We start from the raw sequence: 18,460 nt of genomic DNA on the forward strand, positions 1-18,460 counted from the left end.
ATAATAATAATAATAATAATAATAATATCCTCATTAAAATAAAGACCAAGTTTGATCATTATCAAGAAGCGTATTATTCAATCAGAAAGTGAAAAAGGGTTCATTTCAAACGGGGGCGATTGAAACAAGGTGACGGGTTGGAAAAAGTGGTCGGTTTTTAAAAAAAAAAAAATAATAATAATAATAATAATAATAATAATCCTTTATATCAGTGTTTCCCAACCCCGGCCGTGGGGACCCCCTGTGTCTGCTGGTTTTCATTCCAACTGAACTCTCAATTACTCAACTAGACCCTGAATTGAACTGATAAATTTGCATAATTAGAACTCTTAACTTGTTTTCAGCTCATAAACAGTTGCGGATTTCAAGTTGGCGATAACTTTTTTTTTTTTTTTTTTAAGGAGCGGGGTTGGGAAGCCCTGCTTTACAGAATGTCCCTCAGCATGCAGCCTTGTTTGCTAGTTGGTTGGGGTCCATTCAATTCTGATCCCCCACCCCCGCACCACGATTCTGCCTCAGCCCGCCAGATATACGCATCACGAGGAGCAAACTGGCCATTCGGACGACCGGATGCGACCCGTCAGTACATTTTAAACCCAGTCTTTTCCGTGCGAAACCTCATTGCAAAGACAAGAACGCTAGCACCGTTTTGATTTGAGTGGGACACACGTGTCCCTTGTACCTTAAAGAGTTAAACAGCATCAGAGCTCCATTACGAGCAGCTCTGGCACCCCCTGCTGTTCAAAAGGTGCAACTGCGACCCCTCTGCTTGTTTCTTTGACAAACAAACAGCACACAGAACCGCACACTCACAGAGGAGTCATTTCACGGTGAATGATGTACTGACGCATTGATCGGGGCTACCATGCAAAATATTAAGAAATAGTAATAAAAATAACTATTATTATTATTACACATTAGTGCAGGTTCAGACCGAAATACAAAAAAGTCTTTGACATAAATGACAATTTTTGTTCCAAAAACAAGGCTACCTAAGTTAGATGCATGCGTGTTTGAAATTCTGAAATCCAGGTTGACAAATTGAAGAGTTCTTTTTTTTTTTTTTTAAGATACCTCTAGTGCCTGACTCCTTACAGCACGGAAGCCGGGGTAGAAATACAGAACACAATGAACCCCTGCAACTGTTTTCTTAAGGGTATTTTGAAACAAACACAAAAAAATATATCTTTATCTATAAATACAAATGTGCATTGTGATATCGTGCTGGTGTCTCGTTTGTTAATAGAGGGGATGGAAGCGTCCAGCCCACACACACACTGGCTGGGTTCAAGGGCTGCTCGTCTGTGGCAGCGAGATTAGTGTCTGTACTGAGAGGGGCTGCTTGCTGGTCCAGTACAGTCATGTCTCTCTGTCTGTCTGTCCGTCTGAAGTGCCAGTGGTCTCCTCAGACCTCCAGGAGACTCTCTCTCTGTCTCTCTCCATGGCCCCTGCTCGCTGCCCTGGCTCACAAAAGTTTCTTGTTCAAAATCTCCCAAACCATTCTCCGTCGGAAATAGGGCATGTGTTTCTGCAGGGGAGAGAGAGAGAGAGTAAAAACAGATTTGTTTAGTTTCCAGACGGACCCCTGCAGGACTGGCCTTTGTCCTCCAGGAGGCAGTAGCTCGCACCCGCTGTGGCGCTCCTGGGTGTAAAGAGGGGGGAACGGCTTGGGGATCGGAGGACGCCCGCATACGAATTCGGGACTCACCTGTGTGAATGTGATTGGCTTGTCTTTGGTGATGTAATCGGCGTATTTACAGGTGAACATTCCACAGTCGCTTCCGTTCATCTGCTGAGGGATTTCCTGCAGGAGCGGGACAGACAGACAGACAGACAGACAGACAGACAGACAGACCGATTTCAGCGGAGAGCTCGATCTCAGTAAATCAGATAAATCGGGCAGTTGAAGAATGGGTTGCTGCAGCTCTGGAGTGTGTAAAAGGCTTGAGAAACACAGAGAGAAGCTCGATGCCTTTTAAAAGCTCCGAGTCGAGAAGGCTCGTCATGGAACGGACTGAGAGTTTCTTTCTGCAGCTCAAGGCTGTGCACGTGGCAGAGTGAACACGACGCAGGGTGGACAGTGCTTGAAGCATAGCAACCGTGTCATAACCAGTTCGCTTTCTACACTCAAGGGAGGAGCTGCAGCATGTACAAAAATAAGACTGAACCCAGAAACACTTAGTGGGCTAGTCGGGAGATTCAAGGAGACGTCCTTCACTCCTGTCCCTGAAAGAACAGCCCCCAGTTCAGCTAGAGATTGATCACCTCTGCTGCAACTGTTTTTAAACGAGATGAAGCCGGCTCTGTACTCGCTGAGCTGAGATTTGAACCTCCTGGTATAATAAAGCCCCCCCCCTCCTCCTCCTCCTCCTCCTGTGAAGCCGGGTCTGTACTCACGTTTCGTCTCCTGCACTGCAGCTGCCAGCCACCCAGGTCCAGGGACGTGTTCCTCTTGTCCTGGCTCTCCTGCTTCAGGTACTGCCTGCAAATACAGACAGACAGAGCGAGGGACAGAGAGAGAGAGAGAGACAGAGAGACACAGAGAGAGAGAGACACAGAGAGAGAGCGACACAGAGAGAGACAGAGAGAGAGAGAGAGAGAGAGAAAAAAAGAAAGAAAGCGACAGACAGAGAGAGGGACAGACAGACAGGAGAGAGAGAGAGAGAGAGAGAGAGATACAGAGGGACGGAGAGAGCGAGACAGAAAAAGAAAGAAAGAAAGAAAGAAAGAAAGAGACAGAGAGAGGGACAGACAGACAGTAGAAAGAGAGAGAGAGAGAGCGCGCAAGACAGAGGAACAGAGAAAGTAAGGAGACAGAGAGAGAGAGAGAGAGAGAGAGAGAGAGAGAGAGAGAGAGAGAGAGAGAGAGAGAGAGAGATACAGAGGGACGGGGAGAGAATACACACACAGAGGTTAGCTGCATCTCCACTCCACTGTTGCACAAACCAGTTATTAATTTTGATGTATACATTTTATTAAATACATAAAAACGTACAGCAGTATCCTGCAGGCCTCGTCATTGGTCCCTCCCATAGAGTCGAAATAACAGATGGATTTCTTCCGCAGATCCACAACCTGCAATAAAAAAATAAAAACAACACATTTAAAATGAAGAGCAGGACAGTTTGATTGCTTTTTTTTCTTTTAGTGACAGTATTAGCCTCTTAAGGATTTTTACAGCTGAAGACATTCCTGAAGCCACACGATCGGACGACTCCACTGTCCGGATCAGAGTCTCCATCGGGCTGATTCAGCATTCAGAGCGACAGGAGTGAAGAAACAGCAGCTCGGGTCTGTGATGATCGCTGCTTCTCTTAGACTCTGTGCAGAACAGCGATCCACACAAACCCAAGCAGCTGTTTCTTCACTCCTGTCACGCTGAATGCTGAATCAGCCCGATCGACCCTCCCCTGATTGTCAGCGCCTGATTTCAGTGGAGCTCTCCGTCTGAACGGTCGGTCTGCGCATCTCTGAAACTTATGATAATATGATAGTCAACTAGGCAGCCAATTAAAAAACAAAAGGTATGTATCTATCAATCAATCGCCTGGCATTTTAATTTTTTTGCTCCACTGTTACTACGGCGACTAGCGTTCGCATTCCGCCTATTACTAAGACCAGTACTCCCAGGACTCACCGCGAGACACCAGTGCACGCCCAGGTGGACGGGGACCAGCAGGATGTCCATGGAGAACACGTCCACCTTCTTGGTCCAGCGTCGCACGGCGCTGAATCCGGCGCTGCGCACTTTGGGGTAGAAGAAGGTGTTGAAGGCGTGCACTCGGGGCAGGCCGGGCCGCTTGCTGCGCTCTGCCAGCAGGTTCATGTAGAAATTAATCACCTGCCAGGACAAGAGAACCAGAGCCTGGGTACAGAAACTAAATCAGCAGAGGAGAAGTGGACCAGAACAGACTGGGAAACACTGCTGAGTCAAGCAGGACCAGAACAGACTGGCAAACACTGCGAAGTCAAGCAGGACCAGAACAGACTGGGAAACACTGCGGAGTCAAGCAGGACCAGAACAGACTGGGAAACACTGCGGAGTCAAACAGGACCAGAACGGACTGGGAAACACTGTGGAGTCAAGCAGGACCAGAACAGACTGGGAAACACTGTGGAGTCAAGTTCACCTTGCTGTGTGAGAGTGTGTGTGTATAGAGACAGAGTATTACAGGGGGTAGCAGCCTGCGTCTGCGTGCGTGTGTGTGTGTGTGTGTTTGTGTGTGTGTGTGTATATAACCAGTGTTTATAGTAAAGCCTGTGGCCTGGTTTTCATACAGATGTAAGCTTCCCTCTCCCTCACCCCTTCACTGCCCTGGCTATGTTCTCATTCCTATCTAATGGCAGATATATTGGACCCCAGGCAGCAGTGCCCGCCCGTCTCCTCACCTCGTCGTTGAGCCAGTTGAGGTGGCTCAGTGTCTGCAGATCCTTTCGCGTGATGGTCAAGCGGAACCCCTCGCTCAGCACCTCGTCCTGGTGACCACCCTTCAGCGCGCTCCGCACCTCCTCCTCCATCGCCTAGGCAACCAAACCGAGCGACAGGTTACACACCTTCAGAGTTATTACAACACCGAGTCAAGCAGACAGGCGTTTCTAATGCTAGCACCTTCATCAGTGTTACTGAAACTAGAAGAAACCGAGTCAAGCAGACAGGCGTTTCTAATGCTAGCGCCTTCATCAGTGTTATTGAAACTAGAAGAAACCGAGTCAAGCAGACAGGCGTTTCTAATGCTAGTGCCTTCATCAGTGTTATTGAAACTAGAAGAAACAGAGTCAAGCAGACAGGCGTTTCTAATGCTAGTGCCTTCATCAGTGTTACTGAAACTAGAAGAAACCGAGTCAAGCAGACAGGCGTTTCTAATGCTAGTGCCTTCATCAGTGTTATTGAAACTAGAAGAAACCGAGTCAAGCAGACAGGCGTTTCTAATGCTAGTGCCTTCATCAGCATTATTGAGGTGATAATCACCGTCTTGTACCTGAGTCAACGGCGGGAACTCCTCTTCTCTGATTGGCTCAGGCTTGAGCTCCTTGATGACGGTTACCACGGGAACCTCCTTCTCCAGGGGAACGCGGAGTCTGAGCTCAACGGACCCCTGACTCTGTCGGCCCTCCTCGACCAGGCGCTGGAGGGGAGGGGGGAGACGATGACAGGGTGAGAGGGGGGGCCTCACAGCTACCAATACACAGCTGTGGCCAAATGTTTTTTTCTTTTCTTGAGAAATCCTAGAGACTGATCGATGAGACAGCGCCGCTACAGAAGAGCACGCAGCCGACTGAAGAAATTTAGACAAAATAAACCTGATCCTGTGAGAGTTACTTCTACAACTAAAACAAACGGAGAAGTTCTTAAAAAGAAGCAGGGATCCGCTACCAAGGAGCCGATTCCAGTGCTGCTCCAGTGCAGGGGTGGGGGTGGGGGGGTCCCTGGGAGCCCCGCTGAACCCCTGGGAGCTCCAGTACCTGTTTCTGCAGCTGCAGGGTGATCCCCTCCTGCTCCTCAATCAGCCTCCGTCTCCCACGAGCGCGGGAATCATACAGACTGGTCCTGCAGGAGACAGACAGAGTGTGATCTAACAGCTACAGCAGGGTTTACAGACAGAGCTGTTAAAACAGGGGAGACAGACAGACAGAGTGTCTCATTACAGCAGAGACAGACGGAGCGTGATCTATAATAAGAACAGACACTTACAGCTCTTTAATCCACAGCTCTGCATGGAAGTATGGGGCACTGCAGGGGAGAGAAACAGAACTGTTAACAGTGATACTGACCACGGCTTGAAAATCAATTCTCTTACTGCTTATAAGAACTATCCATTATAAAAAATAAAAAAAGTTACCCACAGTAAAAGTCTAAGAAAGTGTAATAACTTAAGAAGCATGGAGAAGCCCCCTCTCTCCTGTGCTTCTTTGATCTTGGCTGCAGTGTGAAGTTTGCATTGCAGTGGAATTAAAACCACACGCGACAGGAAGACAGACGCCTACCTCGTGGGCTCTGTTTCTTTAGCATGTTGCTCCTTCACGAAAATCACAGAATCCGAGTCAGGGGCTGCAAAATAAATAAATGAATAAATAAAACGTCCTTTTCCAGTTTCATCGTGACCTACAGCCAGGACGCGTGGGACTCACCCGAGGACTGTGTGTCATCCTGAATGAGGAGCGAGGGGACTGACAGAGAGACAGCGTCCCCCTCAAACCCGTGGTTGGACAGGGGACTGCTCCCGGCCAGCGGACTGGGCAGTGCGCTGGAGACCTGGCTACTGGGAATGGGAGAGTCGCTGCAGGTCCCGCCCAGCCGCTCCTCTCCGTCCTCCTCCTCCAGCCAGCTAGGGGGCGCTGTCCGGATCAAGCAGCTTCTGCTGCTCAGGAAACTGGACCTGGAAAGAAAAAACAGCAGTGTTACACAGCAGTGTGATCCATTCCTGGCTTTACTGCGACACCCCTGAGCTTGTTACCTATACACACACACACTGGGGCTAATCAAGCTGGTAGTAAAACCTGGAATGGGTGGCACCGCTGTGCAACAGGGGTCTCATTTCCAGTCCTGGTGTTTGCATCAGTGGCTGCATTACACAAGGACTCAAACTGTTGTTCTTTGTAAGTGGAGTTTTTCTGCTTCCCTCTCTGAACGCAGTAGCTCTCGTACTCACAGGTCTCTGTGGGAGTGTCGGCCCGTGTACGAGGGGGATCCTCGGGGCTTGCTTCCAGACACCATCTCCAGAAGCTGCCTGTACACCTCCTTCTCCTCCCTGCGCACAGACTGCACACACACAGACAGAGAGAGAGAGAGACACACACACACACACACAACAGACAGACAGAGAGACAGAGACACACACACACACACACAAACACAAGTTAATTAAAACTTCAGCCAATTCAGATACTTATCCCTGTGTGTCTTTCTTCCTTCCTCACTCCTTCCTATCCTGTGCCCCCATCCCATCCCCTCCGCAGTGCCCCCCCCCTCTCCTCTCCTCTCCCCTCTGCAGTGCTCCCCCTCTCTCCCGTCCCGTCCCGTCCCCTCCTCTCTCTTCTGTCCCCTCCCCTCCGCAGCGCCCCCCTCTCACCTCCTCCGCAGCGCCCCGCCCCTGTCTCCTCGCCCCTCTCCGGGTGCTCTGGGGGCTGCTGTGCAGGGAGGAGCTGCTCAGGGACGGGCTGGCCAGCACTCGGACGGGGACGCTCTCGTCATACATGGAGCTGCAGGGCTGGGGGCTGCACGGCACACCGCTGACACCACTGCTGCTGCAGAGAGCGAGAGCGAGACAGAGAGAGACCAACATTTAAAAATGTGACATTTCAAAACCCAGCATGAAATACTGAAATACTTTTGAAATATCATTTTTGTAGTTTCTTTGCATGATGGTAAATAAAAAGATCTAAATTATGTTCATAGATTTGTGTCTCAATCCTAAAATTCTAGGCGTACAGCCCAGGTCTCTGGTTCTGGTCTCACCCGTGGGTTCTGCGCGCTCCGAGACGCAGGCTTCTTCCCAGGAGGGGCTGCGCTGGTCTGGCCGCGGCACGGGGGAGCGGGGCGGGGCCCGCGCTGTGAGAGTGTCCGTTCGATTTGCAGCTTTCAAAAACCGCAGCCGCGGGAACAGAGCGTCCCTCACAATCACCTGAACCATGAGAGAACTCTGGGAGAGAAAGGACAACACACAAACAATAATAACACATAAAGAAAGAACTGTTTTCAAAAATGTAACATTACATAAATGCAGCTTGTGTTTTTTTTTTTGGTAGTTAATAAGTTAAGATAGGGTACATCATGTGATGAAAGCATTACGATTCATCGATGCACCCCCTGTGAATGGGATTGAGATAAACAGCTGATAGAAACGTGTGTGCCGGACTGCCTGTGCCTGGCTTGCGAGACAGTCTGTGTATACAACTTTGATTTATTCACGTGTGTATCTGTTTTTGAACTCAGATGAAATGTTACCGGTTTTGGAGGAAGCGTTCCAGTCGCAGTTCCCGGGAGGAGGGGGGAAAGTTTCGCTGATGGGCCCGGGAGTCCTCCTCAAAAACTGGACAAACAGAAAAAGACATCAGAGAGAGTCGCTGCCCTGCGCTGCAACAAGCCATGCAATTATTTTTAAATTATTTTTCGTCAGTTTTAAAGATTGCTAATGCTGATTTGTATGCTTATTTATTTGTATTTTTTGGTCAGAGATCCAGCCAGCGCGGTTCGGTACTGGTACCTCGCTCTGTTCCGGCAGGTAGCGGGTCTGGGTCCGGGTCGGGGTCGGGGGTAGAGGGCGGGCTCGGTCGCTGTGCGTCCCCTGAGAGGCTCTTAGGAGCACGGAGCTCAGAGCCGGGCTCAGGTTATTTCGCACCCAGGACACCGCGTTGCTGCCCTGGCTTCTCATCCCGTCTGCCGCGTCTTTCACAGAACCCAACAGCTCACCTGTAATAATTATACAAATTAAAAAAAAAAAATACTAAAAACAGAAATTATACAGCTGTCACTTTATTTTGAAGTTTGAATCTAGTGATTGTTGAGTAATGCTGTGCATTGGAGAGCATCATAAAAAAACACATCTGTAAAAAAAACAACAAAAATAAATAAAAATGAACAAACCCATTCTGAACTTCTTAACTTCTCTGTCCTCCGGCTCCGCGTCGGCAGCTTCACCGACCCTGCGGAGATATAAAAACGCAAAATAAAATCAAATACATTCAGACAAACCAGGAATCATTTACAAACCTATTCAAAACTGAAGAACCAGCCTTGAAAAAGAAATACACGCACACACACACTATTGCGAGAAAGTAACGTATTGAAAGAAAGTTATCAAAACAAAGACCTTTAAAACTGTAACGCTGCGTTTCGATAATCTGTGGGAACAGCATCGCGGTTTTCCTTGGATAATAACATTTAAAAAGTAGCGAGAAGCACTTCTAAAGTATTACAATATAGTCTTAAACCACGCTAATAAAATAAATAATAAGCAATGTCACATATATATTTGCTCCTACCACCACCACGTATATATATATATATATATATATATATATATATATATATATATATATATATAATGAATGCAGGTGCAGCAGCTCACTCACTCACGGTACGGTATAGGTTATTAAGTTAATATAAAGTCCATTTCAGAAACTTGCCTGCTCCACGGTCTTTTCCTCGCTGAGCACCGGGCGTGCGGGCTCGGCGTTGCTGCTCCATCGCCCGCTCCGTTCCGGGGGGTACCAGCGATCCCCAACCACTCGTACAGTTTATTAAACATGTTTTGTTTTTTGTTACAAAAGCTGTAAAAAATGATAATAAATAAATATATAGTACAGGAACTCTGTTTAGGACCGACCACAGACACACACACAAGTCCGGGTGTGTAATTTGTAGTAGTAATAATAATAATAATAATAATAATAATAATAATAATAATAATAATAATAATAATAATAAAAACATACAAAAAGTGAAGTCGAAACAACTCTCTCCAGCTGCACCTCGAAAACGCGCTGCTTTCCGGTCCCTCAACCGGGGAGTTGAAAACCGACCGCACCGTCCTGTTAAATGTCAAAACAAATAAAACATTTAAAAAATAAAACCCCTCGCCCTCTCTCCTCCCCAGCCTCTCAGGGAAGGGCTGCAGACGGGGGGAAAAAAACTCTAAACCCTGGTTTTAACAGAAAAAGCCTCGGTCTCTCTCGCTCTCTCGCTCCCGCTCCTTCCTCATTCAAACACACAACAACAACATGGCCGAGGCCCCATCCCCGAGCAACCGGGGCCTCCATTGGACAAGCTGCCCAAGAAAACGACCGAGCGGCAGTGCGCTCCTCGGGGATTGGCCGGGCCTGGCTCAGTCGCTGTGTCGAGGAAACGGAGGGTTTGTTTTGATATAAACGACACAACCCTCCGCTGTAAACAGCCCTTAGCCGTGTCAGTTATTATTATTATTACTATTATTATTATTATTATTATTATTATTATTATTATTATTATTAGGAATTGGCGGGTGCGTAATTTATATAGATTTACTATACGGTTTGTCGACTCTGTATTTGTAACCTGACATTTTGAAATAAAGAAAAAAACTCATTGTGTGCAGTTAATTCACTATTTAAATTATTAATATTATTATTATTATTATTATTATTATTATTATTATTAGGAATTGGCGGGTGCGTAATTTATATAGATTTACTATACGGTTTGTCGACTCTGTATTTGTAACCTGACATTTTGAAATAAAGAAAAAAACTCATTGTGTGCAGTTAATTCACTATTTAAATTATTATTATTATTATTACTATTATTATTATTATTATTATTATTATTATTATTATTATTATTATTATTAGGAATTGGCGGGTGCGTAATTTATATAGATTTACTATACGGTTTGTCGACTCTGTATTTGTAACCTGACATTTTGAAATAAAGAAAAAAACTCATTGTGTGCAGTTAATTCACTATTTAAATTATTATTATTATTATTATTATTATTATTTGTGTAGCTATTACGTTTTTAAAAACAGTTTGAGTGTATTTAATGGCTTGTTTCGGCGTGGTTTATTTATAAGGTGACAAAACGGTGCGTCTGTTTTTGCATTACAGTGCCGGGTATAGATAACATTGATAATATCACCAGTACTGACAACCAGTTAATATTGGGAACCCTACTGGCAGGCACCCCAGTATTTATATTATGATCAGTCGCAGTTGTGGTGTTAAGATGAGGCCGCTGTGAGGCTCGGATCCAGGTTTCAAGCTCCTGATAAAGTGACTGCGTGTTCCCTCATCTTAACCATCTTATTATATAAATACAGGTGAACATGATCTCTCCTTTACAGAGATGTAGACATACTAAAATAAAGTCGATAAGTTCAGGAACAAACGTTTCGATCGAAGAAATTCCAGGGCGAAACGTTTACTGTTGAATTTATTATATATATATATATATATATATATATATATATATATATATATATATATATATATATATATATATATAGGCATTTCTAAATTCAGCACTATTGTGTGTGGAGTAGTTAGGGATCATAATTGTGATGCACAAAGCAGGTGTGTGACAGAGAAAAGGGCTCCCGGGTGTGTGTGTGTGTGTGTGTGTGTGTGTGTCAGTGTGTGTAGAAGCTGCTCTCCATAAGTCCAAGTCAATGCAATTTTCCAGATGAAGAAACGCAAATAATAATAATAATAATAATAATAATAATAATAATAATAATCAGGGGACAAATTCGGCTGGTAAGTCTGTATTGAATACTTTATTAACCATGTACACAAAATACTTCATTTATTTTACAAAATAAATACATCAATAATGAATCCCGTATGGTTCAATGTGAGCAAATCAGAGATCGGAGCAGGTAAACATGGGATAGACCTCACAAAACACCCAAGCGACTGCATACACGTCAGTGCTGGAAAGAGGCAACTTCCCAACGTTTCGCGATGTTTCACACACCTTTATCAAGGGAAAGCGTGCTTGAAAACTAACACTGGAGCTACTTCAAGGCTTTTGATGCCATGGTAACCACACTCGCTTATTTCTATTGAGATCTATATGTCTGTCTATCTATAAATCTATCATAAACAGCAAGCCATAGAACACAAAAAAACAAACACGTTGTTATAGAATTTGGGGTGTGCGGATTTGATCTCAAGCCACCCGCATAACATCGTTATCCCATTAGGTGCCAGTGTCCTCATTTGAGGACGGGGTGTACTTGTCATTTTTTTTTCTCTTTTAACTATTTGCTGTTATGATAACTTGCTCTAATTTTTCTTAACCTCACAAAGTTAAGTCCGAAATCGTAATGCATCAAACTACACGACACAGCGTATGCTCTGCATTTTGCATACCTGAAAAATGGATTTGGTGCTGAATGGGTTAAAGCAGGAGGGGATATTGAATTTCTGCAGCAGTGTGTGTGTGTGTGTGTGTGTGTGTGTGTGTGTGTGTGTGTGTGTGTGTGTGTGTGTGTGAGAGAGAGAGAGTCCATCAGGGTACACATGGGAGATTAGGGTCTGATCAGATAATTAAATGGCAGCTGCCGTTAGAACTGCCACAGTTTAGACCAATCCATTAAGCTGAGGGAACACGGAACCGCTTTGTGGCTTGAAACGAGGTTTCAGGACCCTGCACGGCACACCAGGGGAGACTTGGGGTTTGATACAGCAAAGCCTCAAACTAGGTCTCCCGGTGGTCTCCTGGAACCAGCTTTCAAGCCGCTGGTCCTGAAAAAGTGCCTCTGTTTTTTTGCATATTTGCATGCCCCCCTGTCTTTTCCCTCTGATTTCAGACTGACCGGGACAGAAGGATACAGTCCCCCCATCCCCCCATCCATTTTGATAACTTTGACCTGCCTTTACTTCTTTGTATTCAAATAGTCCATTAAAAATGTCTAGTGAGAGAATGCATGAATACAGAGCAACAATATTATTCACTAATCCATATATACCTGTATATAAACGTAGATCAATGAATTCATCTTTTATTAAGTCAGATGTATAATATCATTTATACACATTCATTAAAATATATAGAGAGAGCGAGTTACATACATTTAATTTACAGCCTCAATTAAATCAGTTACAATGGAGTACGTCAGCCTTCCATTTAAACAGTCCATACATTACTTCCACATTTTGATAAAGCAATTCCGCCCCCCCCCGCCTTGCAGACAGGTCAATGTGTCACGTCATCTTTATCACTCGAAAACGAAGGGGCCTCTGCAATTCAAAGAGCTGCAGGACTACAAGTACCACAATGCACTGCAGTGTGAGTTAACCCTTTCATGCAATTTTCATAAAAAAAAATAGCTGGGGGGGGGGGGGGGTCGGGGGGAAGTAGAATTTGGACACATAATAAATATATTTTTCATATTTTCATTTTTTTCCCATTGCTTTATATGGGGGTACAATTGCATCCTCTTCATATGAGGAGGCAGTTAGAATGCTACCTCAATATCGGACCGAACCCAGCAGCACTCGAACATCGCAACTCGACAAGGGAGAGGCGGGGCGGTCACACGAAGGCGTTTGAAGCTGCTAGCACGTTAATACAACACTGCTCAAGACTTTTACAACAGACCTCCATGCAGTGCTTAAAGCCGCACAGCCACAATTTCACGGGCTTTGTACTGAGCCTCGCTGTACAAAAAATACACAACTATCTTCTTTAATTCAAATCTTTTCAGGTTTAAAAAATATATTTTGTTTTTAATACTTTTTCAGGTAACGTTAGTCAGCTTTAGGGTCGCCACACGACTGCACGTTGAACACGAGGACAGTTTGGGACCGTTCACAACCGCAGTGCATTCTGGGAAGTCGTACCTGGCTCAGGTACCTTTCACAGCGGGACTACACTTACCAGAATGCACCGCGGCCGTGTGCGTTGAAACGCCTGAACGGTTGTCCCCGTGTACGTGGAGTCACATGCTAACCTGCAGATTCAAGCCACGCAGCACTCCGATTGCGAAGTTATTTGAGCAAAAAAATATAAATTTTCTACTTCGGCGCACGTTTGCAGCGTTCCATAGATGAGTTTCTTTAAAGCTGCACAGACCCACTTCAGATCACTCGACTTTTAGGCACACAAGACTTACATTTTTGCTACACGGAGGACACAAGCTGTTTTTCAACATACACGTGTCCTCAGCTCACAACAGTACCTGCAATAACAAGAGCCACAAATCTGCACTTGTGGATCTCTTACTCTAACCCGCCTACTAATGGACTGGACTTGCCTGCCCTCAGCACCACGATACTGGATCCTCAGCTGATGCGCCATCCTTGCACTATTGCACTGCTAACATGTCACTGTAGATATAACTTGCTGTGATCCTAACTTGTTGCATCCTAGCTCATGTTGTATATTAGTAGTATTATTATTACACTGTATTTAAATCTTAAGCTTGCATTGTAACCCTGCACTGCTCCGTCACACCTGTAGGTCGCCTTGGATAAAGTCCCCTGCCAAATAAATAAATAAACTAACTAACGACAGCGCGGTGCTACGTCTGTAGCTGTTTAAAGATCGTTTTATTAAAAGCAAAGCCATCCCTTATTATTCTTATATATATATATATATATATATATATGTTTTAAACAGTGCTTATCATTTCTTAAGTTTGCGAGCTGAAGAAATACTAGTCTACGACTGTGCAGCCAGCATGCACACAAAGAGTTAAATCCGCAGCGCGTCGTCATGCAGATTCACGACCGCAGGAGACGCACAGAGAGGAGGTGCAGCAGGTGAAGCACACTGGAGTGAAAGAGGATGTTTACCAGCAAAATCCAACACATCAAAAAATTATATAAAAAAAAATATATTAAATGCGCAGGAAGGACTGCAGGGGGCAGCAGTGAGTGAGGTGTGTGAGTGAATCAGGGAGTGAGGGTCAGGGTTCGGGGGGGGGGGGGGGGGGGGGGGCAATTCCTGTTTTTCAATTCTGATAATTATTCTGTCTCTAAAAGACATCTCAATCCCTTCGAAGGGGGGTTGGAAATTGATTTTTAAAAAGGGATTGGAATTGAAGAGCACGGACTGACCCCCCAGCCCTGGCGAGGAGGGTGGATTGTAGCCCCTCACTCCTGGGGGGGAGGGGGTGGGGGGGTGCTAGCCCCCTCACTCCCGCTGAGACCCAAAGATCTGCAGGAAGAAGGAGAACACGTAGATGATGTCCAGGTAGATGTTGAGTGCTCCGAAGATGTACTCCTCCGGGCTCATCGCATAGCGTCGATTACCCATCAGCAACTGAGTGTCAAAGGCTAGGAACTGAGAGGGGAGAGGGAAGAGGGGAGGAGGGAGGAGAGGAGAGGGGAGAGGGGGAGAGGGGAGGGGAGAGGAGGAGAGGGGAGGGGAGGGGAGGAGAGGAGAGAGGAGGAGAGGGGAGGGGAGAGGAGGAGAGGGGAGGAGAGGGGAGGGGAGGAGAGAGGAGGAGAGGGGAGGAGGATAGTGAGGAGAGGAGGGGAGAGGAGAGAGGAGAGGAGGAGAGGAGAGGGGAGGAGAGAGGGAGAGGGGAGAGGAGGAGAGGAGAGGGGAGAGGAGAGGGGGGGTAGTGAGGAGAGGGAGAGAGAGAATTTAGCATGGGGAACACACTCAATATGTTTTTATTTGTTAGTTTATTTTTTTTTGTGAACTCACCATGGTGAAAACAATCGCCCCCAGAATCGCATAGACAACGTGCAGCCAGGGTACCTGCAAGAGACACAGGACTGGGGGTCACTGCGGAGCCTGACTGAGCACTGAAGAGACACAGGACTGGGGGTCACTGCGGAGCCTGACTGAGCACTGAAGAGACACAGGACTGGGGGTCACTGCGGATCCTGACTGAGCACTGAAGAGACACAGGACTGGGGGTCACTGCGGAGCCTGACTGAGCACTGAAGAGACACAGGACTGGGGGTCACTGCGGAGCCTGACTGAGCACTGAAGAGACACAGGACTGGGGGTCACTGCGGAGCCTGACTGAGCACTGAAGAGACACAGGACTGGGGGTCACTGCGGAGCCTGACTGAGCACTGAAGAGACACAGGACTGGGGGTCACTGCGGAGCCTGACTGAGCACTGAAGAGACACAGGACTGGGGGTCACTGCGGAGCCTGACTGAGCACTGAAGAGACACAGGACTGGGGGTCACTGCGGAGCCTGACTGAGCACTGAAGAGACACAGGACTGGGGGTCACTGCGGAGCCTGACTGAGCACTGAAGAGACACAGGACTGGGGGTCACTGCGGAGCCTGACTGAGCACTGAAGAGACACAGGACTGGGGGTCACTGCGGAGCCTGACAGAGCACTGAAAAGCACGTGCGTGTGTGTGAGTGTGTGTGTCAGTGTGTGTGTCAGTGCGTGTGTCAGTATGTGTGTGTGTCAGTGTGCAATGCTCTGTATGATTCCTGGTTTCACTCACGTATCTGTAGGGCAGGACGATGGCCATCACAATCCCACTGAAGAACAGGACCATCATAAGAACGAACAGCACGCCCTGACAGGAAGTGAAGTCAAACTGCAAAGACACACACACGCCCCAGTCTTTAATAATGTGAGTGATGCTGAGATGGGTGCCGATCAGGAGTCAGTAACACCGTGCTCACCTTGGTCTGGAAGCTGAATATGGTGACAGAGAGGCACACCATGGCCGTTATCCCCAGACACAGGAGCACAGACTTGGTGTTGTAGTAGCTGGAGGGAAGAGAGTCGCACTGTGAGAGAACACAGAACACAGAACACAGAACACGGAACACACAGAGCACAGAACACACAGCACAGAACACGGAACACACAGAGCACAGAACACACAGCACAGAACACAGATCACAGAACACGGAACACACAGCACAGAACACAGAACACACAGCACAGAACACACAGCACAGAACACAGAACACACAGAGCACACAGAGGGGACCATTATAATTAGAATCACAATGACAGTCTACTCATCACCATGTCTACTCAGTTCCACTCCTACACAGCCACCCTGACAGTTAACTACATGTAGGGTCTGCATACTCTCATAGACTGCATAGACTTTCCTGCAATCTCATTTTGTAGTTTCTCTGATTGCATGACATTAAATGAAAAGACCCAAATTATGTTCAAATAGCTTGCTTTCCATCCTAAAAGCCTAGGTGATGCAAAACATTTGGCATTAGCTGTAGACAGACAGACAGACAGGCAGGCAGGCAGACAGACAGGCACACGAGAGACAGACAGACAGGCACACAGACAGACAGGCATACAGACACACAGACAGGCACACAGGCACACAGACAGACACACAGGTACCTTGATATAAAGGCGAGCATGCAGGCCATGCTAACAGTCTGAGCAGAGCAGCAACAACAACAGCAATGAAACAAAACCCAGGTTACAAGAAACAAGGTCAAAGGTCATGCCCCCCATCCCCCCCCCCCCAAAAAAAATACCTGGACAGCATCGCAGTCATGTAGGACATTGAGAGAGTCTAAACAGAGAGGAGGACGGGGGGGGGGGGGGGGGGGGGGGGGGGGAGAGGGGACAGGTTAACCAGATTAAGTTAAACCTGACTTCATCCACACGCAGATAAAAGCAAATTCGATTTGACGAGCGCCTTCATCAGAGAGGAAACTGGAAGAAACCGAGTCAAGCAGACAGGCGTTTCTAATGCTAGTGCCTTCATCAGAGAGGAAACTGGAAGAAACCGAGTCAAGCAGACAGGCGTTTCTAATGCTAGCGCCTTCATCAGTGTTATTGAAACTAGAAGAAACCGAGTCAAGCAGACAGGCGTTTCTAATGCTAGTGCCTTCATCAGTGTTACTGAAACTAGAAGAAACCGAGTCAAGCAGACAGGCGTTTCTAATGCTAGTGCCTTCATCAGTGTTACTGAAACTAGAAGAAACCGAGTCAAGCAGACAGGCGTTTCTAATGCTAGTGCCTTCATCAGAGAGGAAACTGGAAGAAACCGAGTCAAGCAGACAGGCGTTTCTAATGCTAGCGCCTTCATCAGTGTTATTGAAACTAGAAGAAACCGAGTCAAGCAGACAGGCGTTTCTAATGCTAGTGCCTTCATCAGTGTTACTGAAACTAGAAGAAACCGAGTCAAGCAGACAGGCGTTTCTAATGCTAGTGCCTTCATCAGTGTTACTGAAACTAGAAGAAACCGAGTCAAGCAGACAGGCGTTTCTAATGCTAGTACCTTCATCGGCGTGTCAGTTTACAGCAGATGTCTTTTTTAAAGCCGAGGGGAGAGAGTCTATGACAGTTACAAGGAGAAGGACGGGCGACGACTCTGTACTTACAAAGATAGAGAGGAGAATCAGATTCCACGGGAAATACCGCCTGGAAATGAGAGAGAGAGAGAGAGAGAGAGAGAGAGAGAGAGAGAGAGAGAGAGAGAAGCAGCTTGTAAAGAGTGATAAACCACAGCGTCCGTCACTCAGCCATCGTTCCACACATTCAAACACTTCTCTGCAGGCTCAGCGTGTTTGTACAGGCAGGGGAGCAAGTGTCTTAAAATCATCTCCTGTAAAAGACCTTCAATATTCAACACGTCCAATTATGCAAATAATGCCATCAATGAAGTCAATTGAGAGCTGAAGTTGGAATGAAAAACAGGAGACCCCTGCGGTCCTTCGAGGACTGGAGTGTGACCCCCTGGTATAGATTCTGAGACAGTTACAACCAAGTAAAATAAATACATTATTATTATTATGATGATTATTATTATGATGGTTATTATCTTACCTTGGTGCAGAGCAGCATGCCAGGACCAGATAAGTGACGAAGAACACAGCACTGTGATAAAGCATAAAGATGTACTATCAAATATTACTGTTATTATTATTATTATTATTATTATTATTATTACTTTTATTAATATGCTGAAGGAGTTTATAAACCCCAAACCTAAGTGTCTAACTGTTTCATTCATATGAAACGTATTTAATTAGTGCTTAGAAACCCATTCTCTTACCTCTTATTAGCACAG

General features: G+C 46.3%; 2 protein-coding genes across 4 annotated transcripts; both read right to left on the bottom strand.

Moving 5' to 3' along the window:
* Positions 1–178: 178 nt before the first annotated feature.
* LOC117400975 (sentrin-specific protease 1) lies at positions 179–9,853 on the bottom strand. Of its 2 annotated transcripts, none has more exons than XM_059013088.1 (19): positions 9,472–9,853; positions 9,127–9,270; positions 8,585–8,643; positions 8,205–8,410; positions 7,946–8,030; positions 7,457–7,640; positions 7,071–7,245; positions 6,651–6,760; positions 6,130–6,377; positions 5,986–6,049; positions 5,693–5,731; positions 5,464–5,548; positions 4,980–5,126; positions 4,390–4,521; positions 3,638–3,841; positions 2,996–3,075; positions 2,398–2,482; positions 1,709–1,804; positions 179–1,528 (listed from the first exon to the last, which is right to left on the bottom strand). In XM_059013088.1, exons 2-19 carry the CDS (start codon positions 9,246–9,248, stop codon positions 1,466–1,468), a joined length of 2,184 nt encoding a protein of 727 aa, XP_058869071.1. In that variant the 5' UTR covers positions 9,249–9,270; positions 9,472–9,853; the 3' UTR covers positions 179–1,465. The 2 variants fall into 2 exon arrangements, with proteins under 2 accessions (XP_058869071.1, XP_058869070.1); XM_059013087.1 differs by having other exon boundaries at positions 9,436–9,853.
* A 1,369-nt stretch (positions 9,854–11,222) lies between these two features.
* On the bottom strand, positions 11,223–18,366 carry LOC131720862 (protein lifeguard 2-like). Of its 2 annotated transcripts, none has more exons than XM_059013160.1 (7): positions 18,217–18,366; positions 17,772–17,811; positions 16,780–16,817; positions 16,086–16,173; positions 15,902–15,997; positions 15,135–15,188; positions 11,223–14,765 (listed from the first exon to the last, which is right to left on the bottom strand). In XM_059013160.1, the coding sequence occupies exons 1-7, from the start codon at positions 18,279–18,281 to the stop codon at positions 14,616–14,618; spliced, it is 531 nt and encodes a 176-aa protein (XP_058869143.1). In that variant the 5' UTR covers positions 18,282–18,366; the 3' UTR covers positions 11,223–14,615. The 2 variants fall into 2 exon arrangements, with proteins under 2 accessions (XP_058869143.1, XP_058869142.1); XM_059013159.1 differs by lacking the exon at positions 16,780–16,817 and adding an exon at positions 16,920–16,957 and having other exon boundaries at positions 12,465–14,765; positions 18,217–18,364.
* Positions 18,367–18,460: the final 94 nt, after the last annotated feature.

The sequence above is a fragment of the Acipenser ruthenus genome, chromosome 45, assembly GCF_902713425.1.
Source record: "Acipenser ruthenus chromosome 45, fAciRut3.2 maternal haplotype, whole genome shotgun sequence".
Taxonomy (NCBI): domain Eukaryota; kingdom Metazoa; phylum Chordata; class Actinopteri; order Acipenseriformes; family Acipenseridae; genus Acipenser; species Acipenser ruthenus.